Raw genomic sequence first — 10,335 nt, forward strand, 5'->3', positions numbered from 1 at the left:
TTTTTTTTAACCGTAATTTTTAAAATATTAGTTTTCTTTCGAAGCTACATTTAAATCCCATTCATGTATTTATTTTAACAAATTCACGCTTTATTATTATTATTTCGAAATAAAACGTTATGTAAAGCCTACCATTTGTTTATTTTCCATTATTTTTTTACATATTTAAATTCTTTAATTTGTATATTTCCGTATTTACTCATTTAATACATGTTTTTTTTCATCCGTGTATGATAATAAGGCGACGTGGCTACGCCTTCATTCATATATGTTAATAAGAGGGCGTTGCTACGCCTTTCAACCAAAGAGTGTCGCAGTTTCTCCCTCAAGAACGCGCATCATCAGCATCACCCGACAGCAGCAGCAGGAGGAGGAGGAGGAGGCGAGCATCCTTCATGATTCTGCATTAAAGCCGCACTCTATATCAACAAACACCGGGCCTTAACGGATCCAACCGTGAACACCACTCATTAAATCATGGATAATTCCGGTAAAGAGAAGGAAGCCATGCAGCTGATGGCAGAGGCGGATAAAAAAGTCAAATCTTCGGGTTCATTTCTCGGAGGGATGTTCGGGTGAGACAGTAATGATGCTGGTCACGATCTGACTTTCAAAGACATCCAATGACCTGCAGTATTTTCAAATAGCATATGCCTGTATAATGAAATTAGCTTATTATATGCACAGTTTATACCTTAGCACGTATAAAAATGAGCTGTATCCATCCTTGCATTTCTCAATATGTCCAATGTCAAATATGTGGCGACATACACACTGCTTTGTATTGTATAGGCCTAAATCTTTAACTGAACTATTCCTTATGAAATTGCATGTAATGAAAGAAATGTTGATGTTTTCACAGGGGAAATCATAAGGTTGAGGATGCATGTGAAATGTATGCTAGAGCTGCCAACATGTTCAAGATGGCCAAAAACTGGAGTGGTATGCATACATCATTTTATAATTTATATGCAAAGTGGTAGATTATTTCACTAAATTATTAATATTTTGTAATGCTGTTGGAGTATTATTAGATATTCACTCTGAAGCATGATTTGAGTGTGCTCGAGTTCATTGTAACTGCAGTAACCTGATGTGTATTTTAGCGTTCACTCTGCTTCTGAAGAGTTCTGTCATTATTGTCAGTGATCTAAAGATTGATGTGTTAATTGATGTGTCTGTAGCTGCTGGCAGTGCTTTCTGCCAAGCTGCAAGACTTCACATGCAGATGCAGAACAAACTGGACTCGGCCACCAGCTTTGTTGATGCTGGAAATGCTTATAAGAAGGCAGATCCTCAAGGTGAGAGTTTTGTGCAGTATAATTGAAACCTTAATCATAAAAATAAAAAAAAAACAGCAATTTTTCATGTTTCAATCAGGGTTATCATCAACTAAAACCATAAAAAAAAAACATTTCCGTTATTTAAAATAAACGTTAACTGAAATAAAGTAAAATTATTTCTCATTTTCATTTAGTTTAACTTGAAGTACTAAAATAACTGAAAATGAAATGCAAATTATTAAAAACTATATAGACATAAACTAAAAAATGACAAAAACATACAACAACAAGAACGGTAAAATTTCCAGGTCTATTGTAGTTAATAAAGGCGTCCTTGATTATAATTTCCCTTTTTTAACTTTAGTTAGTGTGTAATGTTGCTGTTTGATCATAAACAACATGCAAAGTTACGACACTCAAAGTTCAATGCAAAGAGAGATATTTACTGTTTAAGGACTACAACAAACTACAAAAAAGACTACAAAAAAGCTTCTTCCTGGGTTAGTGACATCACAAACCCCCAAATTTACATAAACCCCGCCTCTGAGAACACACAACAAAGGAGGTGAGGCCATGTTGGGCTGCTTTAGAGAAGAGGAAGAGTTGTTGTAGTAGAGTGTTGTTGTCATGTCATAATTTTATGCCGGACTGCTTCACAAACGAGGGTCAATTCAACACAAAAGATGAACATGACGGCACATGCTAGTGGATGAGTTGAATCAACTCCACAGCAACTACATCAATTTATCCACTAACCATTCAGAAACGTCTAAAAGTTGTAACTTCTTCCTGAGTCTCTCCATCAGTGTCGACTCCGGTTTGAACAATGTGAGGCTGAACACCGTTACTGACAATCCTCATTTTTGCTGCGTGAGATTCTCCAGCTTTGTTGTTGTTGAGCTGTTAAAGCTCCGCCCTCTTCTGGAAAGGGGGCCGGGAGCAGCAGCTCATTTGCATTTAAAGGGACACACACAAAAACGGCGTGTTTTTGCTCGCACCCAAGTAGAGGCAAATTTGACAAGTTATAATGAATGATCTGTGGGGGATTTTTAGCTGAAACTTCACAGACACCAGAGACTTATATTACATCTTGTGAAAGGGGCATTATACTTCCCCTTTACACTATTTGCTAATTATATTTTTAAGAAAATGTATTCACTCTTATTTGTATGTCTAATATGATCCAAAAACACAAAACATTTCTTGTCTCGTCACATTCAGTTATGAATTACATTAATCATATCATATTAATCAAATAATAACCTGTTTTCAATTCAAAATGGCGAGTTTCATAAAAATGTTGAGTAGTTTGCATCACTGTATATTACTGTCAGTCGCTGAATATTTCAACCATAAAATAGCTGTCAAATATTAAATGTGTATCTACTATTGCCACATATCTTTCACTGCTAAAACGAAAGCATGGGATTGGAATTTGCACTTGTCTAATGTGAACGGTAAGCCCCGCCTTCTTTGATTTGATTGGCCAGATCACTCATTCTGACAGTGACGAGCACTATTAGACTGCTGAGGAAGACCAACATGTAACTTTTAAAACTTTTCTTGTCATCCTAACAACAGAGCGATGCGTAATGGAGTACAGCAGAGCAGCATCAATAATATCAAATATTGGGGGGACAATTTGGCCATTTCTAATTATTGGGGAGGACCTGTCCCCCTTAAAGTCTATGGTTTTTAAGGCCCTGTTTCATTGTGTTTTGGTTCTGTTTTCCTTGTTTCTGGTTTGCCTGTGTTCCCAAGTAAGTTTCCTTGGTTGTTATTTAGTTCTGTGCACCTGTTTCTGTTCAGTTGATTACTCTTCCTTGTATTTAAGCCCTCAGTTTCCTTTGTTTCATTGTCCGGTATTGTTTACATTTATTTCCTGAGCTTTATCCTTGTGATTCTCCTATGTGTTCCTAGTGGTATTTACTATTAAAGACTTCTGTTGTTATCCTTTGTGATCATGCACTGACTACAGCCCACACAGCACCTGACAATAATAGTATAATAGTGATATTAAAACAACAGTGGTTTCAATGAACAGTCTAATTTCTAAAGCTTGTAACATGTCTATACATGTATGTTGTTTGATTTAATGTTTGATTGGCTGAGATTATAAGTAAAGATGATTTCATTTTGTTCTCTTCTGTTTTTAATGAATCGCACAGAGGCTATCAACTGTTTAAACGCAGCCATCGATATCTATACAGACATGGTAAGACACTGGGACTTTGCATCCTGCACATATTGATGTATTTTCTGTGGCTTGTTAACCTAAATGTGCCTGTTTACTGAGCATGTGAATGTTATATAACATTTAATCTCTCATTTGTATGTATGATTGACAGGGAAGGTTCACGATTGCTGCAAAGCATCACATGACTATTGCAGAGATCTATGAATCCGAGCTAGTGGATATTGAAAAGGTGCCAATTGCCTTTAAACATCTATTAGATGCAGTCTTGTGCGTCATTTCCCAAAAAAATGCAGTTGAAGGTCAATGTAACCGTCCTGTATGTTGTGATGTCGTTTTAGACCATTGCACACTATGAGCAGGCCGCAGATTATTACAAAGGCGAAGAGTCAAACAGGTTTGTGTTTTCATTGTTTGTCATTGTTTGTCGTTTTCCTCTGTGTAAATTTAATTAGAATGTCATTCAATATTTATAATTATCTTGTATTTCCTTTCATTGTGGGTTGTAAATGCTCATTTATATTGCTTGATGTGTTCTCGTTAAGCTCTGCTAATAAATGTCTGCTGAAGGTGGGCTCGTACAGCGCTCAGCTCGAGCAGTATCCCAAAGCCATCGAGATCTTTGAGCAGGTCAGTGGGACAGACTCAACCGCTCTTTTATTAGTAGTAATTTATTATATTATATATAATAATATTATATAGGCCAAAATCACTGTAGTAATGTAACATAATAGAAACTAACATTTTCCAAAAAAAAAAAAATTATAACTTTTTTACAGTATAAATTGGGTCTTTATAGAGCTGCATGAATAATCGTAAAAAAAAAAAAAAAAAGTGATCTTGATTCAAAGACCTACACAATCTGATTTCAAAATGACAACGATTCAGCTATGTCTATTAACATAGCTGAATTATAGACTTTTGACAAGTTTATAGTTCAGATATAAACACTGATAAACTTGCTGCTTCAAATATAAATTGTATCAATTTCATTGTTACACCAGTAGGTGGCAACAAGTGACAGTTAAAAAAATGTGTTTGTCATTGAATAATTCATTTAAGAGATTCATTTGAAAAACGCTGATTGATCCAGTAATGAAACAAGTAAACTCTTTATGAGTGAGTCATTGAATCATTCATTCAAAAGATTCATTCAAAAACACTGATTCATCCAGTAATGAAACAAGTGAAGTCTCTATGAGTGAGTCATTGAATCATTCACTCAACAGATTCATTCAAAAACACTGATTCATCCAGTAATGAAACAAGTGAAGTCTCTATGAGTGAGTCATTGAATCATTCACTCAACAGATTCATTCAAAAACACTGATTCATCCAGTAATGAAACAAGTGAAGTCTTTATGTGAGTCATTGAATCATTCACTCAAAGGATTCATTCAAAAATACTGATTCATCCAGTAATGAAACAAGTGAAGTCTCTATGAGTGAGTCATTGAATCATTCACTCAACAGATTCATTCAAAAACACTGATTCATCCAGTAATGAAACATGTGAAATCTTCATGAGTGAGTCATTGAATAATTCATTTAAGAGATTCGTTTAAAAAACGCTGATTCATCCAATAATGAAACAAGTGAAGTCTTTAGGCTTGTTTGAGATGCATCGGCACTGCTCAGACCGATCGGCATATGATATCAAAGTACAGCGAGAGTGATTCAAAAGCATAAGGAATCGTATGCTCTCCAAACACTCTCGCGGAGTTGCGGTAGTTCGATGTTATACACCATTCAGTCTGTGCAGCGCCACTTCCAGTCAAACAAGCCTTTTATGAGTGAGTCATTGAATCATTCATTCAAGAGATTTGTTCAAAAACACTGATTTATCCAGTAATGAAACAAGTGAAGTCTTTATGAGTGAGTCATTGAATCATTCTTTCTAACTTTGGATTGCCTTGAGACCTTCCTACCTTGAAATGTGTCCTCTGAAGGCAGCATTTTAAAGCTTTTGGATGCCTGCCAATATCTCATAATGAGTTTTTGAGTCAGTGTGTACAGTAAATTAGTTTTTACAATATGTTGGGGAAATGAGAGTGAGAAAGAGAAGTAAATTGCCTTCAGTACAGGGACAGATAATATGAGAGGTAGAGAAGTGGCTTAGTAACCAACAGGTCGAAAGTTTAAATCACAGAAATATCAATTCATGTAACATCAATATTTTTGTCTTTAAGTCTGATTGCTCCAGGAGGGAGCAAAATGTTTGCTAAAAAAGAATAATAATAATAACAAGATCTATGGAGCATGTAACATTATTGGAACAGACTCATATGTATTATAAAGGCTTGTTTAGGTAGAGAAGGCATGCAGTGTAAATCTAATCATATCCTTCTCCCCTCTGTAAATGAACAGCTTCTGGTCTCTTCACATTCAGGTTGCCACCAGCACAATGGACAACCCTCTGCTGAAATACAACGCTAAGGAGTACTTCTGGAAAGCTGCTCTGTGCCACTTCATCGTGGATGAATTAAACGCAAAGGTCAGTCATTGGTAACTTGCAGTATAAAGTGTTTTTAAGTGTTATTAAGTTATTTAATTCAATTATTATAGTCTCTATATTTCTTAGTAATCACATTTATTTATCTAGCTCTTTATATAATACAGATTGTTTAAAATCAGCTTCGCATTAAAAAACAGGAAAAAAAACAGAGTTAAGTGTATTTTATATAAAATATATATTTTACAAAACATGTTTTAATCTAAAACTGAAAGAAAATCCAAGCCAAAAAATCTGAACAAGTTGTGTTCCATATTTTAGGTTGATATCTCAAAAAATGAGCTTTCAGTAAGATTTTGTTTGGGCGCAGTACCAAACATTTCCACTAGATGACATCCAAGCTCCATTGGTGACCATATAAGGGCACCTCCATTTCCATATATGGTTTGAGTGTTCTCAGCCGTTAATTCCATAATTTTCATACAATTTATGAAGTAGACATCCTGTTCAGAAGTAGTATGGGCAGTTGGGCAGTATCTGATTTGAATTCAACGTCTAAAAAACACAGGTGTGTGCCGCCACTTCACAAATGGAGAATCTAATGTTTTTTCTTTATATTTAAAACATTTTCAGACCTTTTTTTCTTAAAAAAAAAAGAATGTATGTTATCTTTTGAACTATTGGTATGAAAACACTGATCTTTCATCATTTTCATCACTACTTCAAAATAAAAGTCACACCTTATGAGTACAAAAATATTCTGTGACAGTAAAAGAGCTCAAGCATTTAAAGCGACTCAACAAAACTGCACCGTGCATTTATAATAATGTGCTTTATGTTATAGTTATATATATAGTATGTTGCAGAGTTAATTAATTATGAAACAAGTTCAGTTCAGCTCTACAGTAGGCAATATTATTCAGCTCAAGTCAGTAGTAATGGTCTTAAAGGGATAGTTCACCCAAAAATGAAAATGCTGTCATCATTTATTCACCCTCAAGTTGTTCCAAACCTGTATGAGTTTCTTTCTTCTGCTGAACACAAAAGAAGTTGTTGGATGGACCCCATAGTCATTGGTTTGCTTACTCATATTCTTCAAAATATTTTCTTTTGTGTGAAGAAAGAAATTCATACAGGTTTGGAACAACTGCAGGGTGAGCAGGGTGAACTATCCCTTTAAGCTTGTTGATATTGCAGTTGTCTTGTCTTACACTGACACCTAGTGGCATTCATGCAGCATTTTTAGTCAACATTTTCAGTCAGCAATGTCATTGTAGAAATATGCATTTCCCAGTCAGCCGTGATTAATTCAGTTGTTGCTCCTGACATGTAAATGTTTTGTTTGTTTTCCTTCAGCTTGCGATTGAAAAGTATGAAGGGATGTTTCCTGCATTCTCTGATTCAAGAGAATGTAAGCTGTTGAAAGTAAGTACAGTTGTTTAATTTATTTAGCAATGGAGCGCTGCAGTGATGATGTGTTTTTGTTGGCCAACTAGTAAGTCATTATCACAGTGGTTTCCTCGACAAAAACCTAATAGGATTTTTCCAATGGCTTTTGGATTATTGTTGAAAATAAGCTCTGTGAACAAAAGTTTATGATTCTTATCATTATTTAACAGACCTCATTTCAGGCATTTAACCAAATCCCACTTCATTTGAGATGATGGAACTGGAATTTCTAAAACTAATGTCTGGGTTTTGGCCTACAAATATATGTCATCCCTGCATCACTCTATTGTAAACAGAAAATGTTTAAGGCAATCCGTCAGTATGTGGTTGTCATATTTTGCAGTATTTGCACTGATGGTTTTGTCTGTCTGTACAGAAACTACTGGAGGCTCATGAGGAGCAGAACTGCGAGGCGTTCACTGAAGCTGTGAGTTTATAACCTCTCAAATGCCCAGTGGCTTTGGATGATCATACTGTACACTCTTAAAAATGAAGCTTCTTTATTGGCATTTATGACATTTAACATCTGGAAACTTTCCATTGTGCAAAAGGTTCTTTATCCAGCTTATTCCTGACGAGCCTACTGTGTTTTGAATTATGGGTGGCACTTCTTCAAAAAGACTGAAACGAATCATTAAATCATAGGGTTGCACTACAAATAAAGCTTATCTGTCAGTTTTCCTTCATGTTTTATTTTCAGACATCATGAGCATAACATAACACTTGGTATTTTAACGTGACATGTTATAAGAAGAATATCTATTTCAAAAGCTATATTCTTTTCCTCTTGATTATTTTCTTTTTTTCCCTCTGCAATCCGCAGTAATAGTATGAAAAAGGCATATCCTGCATATCTGTGGTCTGTTTTTCTGATTTAATTGACCATATATCCCATTAATAATTCACTAGAATACACAAAGAATCTCCTCAAATCCTCACGTCTCTTTCCAGGTTTGTTTTTTAGGTAAATACAATTTATTATCTGTCAAAATGACAGAAATCACTTTGAAATAGTGTCACGCAATGCTGAAGTTAATGAACATTTTTGATTAAGGCAACGTATGTTACATAATACAGATATATATTGGTACAGTAATATTTAACCTGGTGGATAAGTTTTTCAGATTATTCAAATTCTTCACAGAAAAAAAGTGAAAATTTATTTAAAAAAAAGGTTATTTTAAGAACTGATCACTGAAAGTTCTTTGGGGAAACAAAAAATGGTTCTTCTATGGCGTTGCTGCAAAAAAAACCTTTTGGAAACTTCGTTTTTAAGAGTATACAGTATACGGGACACCGGGGCTAGTTGTCACACAGGGACTGAGACAAAAGTCCAGATACACAAATGCTTGTTTTGCTTCGTACGTTTATTTGAAATATCCTTTTAAAAAATTTGGTGATACTGATATTTTTGTTAGATTTTACACATTGTTTACACATTGGGTTTATTATTTTGTCTTGCATAATAGATTTAATTTTTCTGAAAAGGTTCATGTCTACACAGAAATTAACTTTCTTGAAAAATAAATAATTGAGAAAAAGGTGTGACAACTAGCCCCTATGTCATTTATATTTATGCATTTGTTAGACATGCATTGCATTCATGATTGCATCTGTTCATGCTGTGAAATATATGTGTAGAATATCAATCAGGAGTTTTCACTCATTTTGATCTGTAAATCATGTGTTTCTCTCCTCCAGGTGAAGGAGTTTGATTCGATCTCTCGTCTCGACCAATGGCAGACCACCATGTTGCTGCGTATCAAGAAGACCATCCAGGGTGACGCCGGTGACCTGAAGTGATGCGTCCTGGACAAATACTGTGGCATAATATCTAGTTTAATTTCTTACCGTATTGTGTGTGTGTGTGTGTGACAATCTGGTTGAACATTTCTGTAGTGACACTAGCTCAAATATCAGCCGTTTCTTGGAAAGTTCAGGGGGAACTTGCATTGCAATTGCAGAAAATAGAGGTATATACAATATGATAATTCTCTCGTGGAAGGCATTTCTCTATCCCTTTACTTCTCCATGAGGAAATCTTTACCGTACACCCTTGTTTGTACTTGTGTGTGGCATGTGAGACCCGTAGAGCTGTTCTCTTTCTAATGTTCACCTCAGTGTTGTCACTGGCATTGTCATGCATGATAAATGTGTAAAGTGTGTTTATGTGCTGTAGAATATCAGGATTTTGTGAGTGCACTTTATTTCAGACGTCATCATCTGTGTGTAAACACATCGCCTTTGCTCACTTTAACCGTTTTTGTGCCATTGGCCTCAGAAAAGCTTCCTGGCGTTGTCTTTGTCGATATGGCGGTGTCAGTTCTGTCGGAGTATTTGCTTTAGTGGTTGAATTAAGCGTCGTTCATGTTTCATAATCAGTAGAATAGTGTCTCTTGCTCACTAATGAGTGATTTTTCACAGTGTGATATTACTGAAAGCCTTGATTCTCTAATGCAGAACATGTTGAATATGTACATGTACGTTTCTTATGTATTATTTGTAATTTTATGTTTAATTGGTTGTCGTTTCACATGGATACGGGCATTGGTTGTTATGGGCATTCAGACCTTATGAATTATTATTTTAGTTTAAGTGCTTCTTTTTGTGTTTTGAAGTTCTTTACACTGTTGTTGAGACTTTAATGAAGAATAAACAGCTTTACTCTTTGTGTCAGTAATAAAATGATGTTGATTGAATGCTTTATCTAATATGTTATATGACTGACAGGGAATCAGAAATGTATGTTAAAATGTACTTTAAAATAGGCGAGTCTTATTGAGGCGTTTTATTAAATGTTCTAACTATTTATTCAAAGAGAAATTAATAAATGATCATCCACATCATGTCTGAAGTTTATGGTCATATTTTATATTCATAATCATGCAAATTCAATTCAGCTTTCAAATGCTGTATGCAGATCTATTTTATAGTGAATAATGAAGAAATACCATTTA

General features: G+C 35.0%; 1 protein-coding gene across 1 annotated transcript; it reads left to right on the plus strand.

Moving 5' to 3' along the window:
- Positions 1-424: 424 nt before the first annotated feature.
- Positions 425-10,105, plus strand: napba (N-ethylmaleimide-sensitive factor attachment protein, beta a). The gene is made up of 11 exons (XM_067367558.1): positions 425-575; positions 863-942; positions 1,185-1,301; positions 3,452-3,498; positions 3,632-3,709; positions 3,819-3,874; positions 4,023-4,107; positions 5,867-5,971; positions 7,286-7,354; positions 7,755-7,805; positions 9,080-10,105. The coding sequence occupies exons 1-11, from the start codon at positions 478-480 to the stop codon at positions 9,179-9,181; spliced, it is 888 nt and encodes a 295-aa protein (XP_067223659.1). The 5' UTR covers positions 425-477; the 3' UTR covers positions 9,182-10,105.
- Positions 10,106-10,335: the final 230 nt, after the last annotated feature.

This window comes from Chanodichthys erythropterus, chromosome 18 (assembly GCF_024489055.1).
Source record: "Chanodichthys erythropterus isolate Z2021 chromosome 18, ASM2448905v1, whole genome shotgun sequence".
Classification (NCBI taxonomy): domain Eukaryota; kingdom Metazoa; phylum Chordata; class Actinopteri; order Cypriniformes; family Xenocyprididae; genus Chanodichthys; species Chanodichthys erythropterus.

What these genes read in the sequence shown, in the direction of transcription:
- napba (XM_067367558.1), top strand. Translation starts at nt 478, where the DNA reads ATGGATAATTCCGGTAAAGAGAAGGAAGCCATGCAGCTGATGGCAGAG. An exon ending in GATGGCCAAAAACTGGAGTG is followed by an intron (nt 943 to 1,184) that starts GTATGCATACAT and finishes ATGTGTCTGTAG; the next exon opens with CTGCTGGCAGTGCTTTCTGC. An exon ending in GAGAATGTAAGCTGTTGAAA is followed by an intron (nt 7,355 to 7,754) that starts GTAAGTACAGTT and finishes CTGTCTGTACAG; the next exon opens with AAACTACTGGAGGCTCATGA.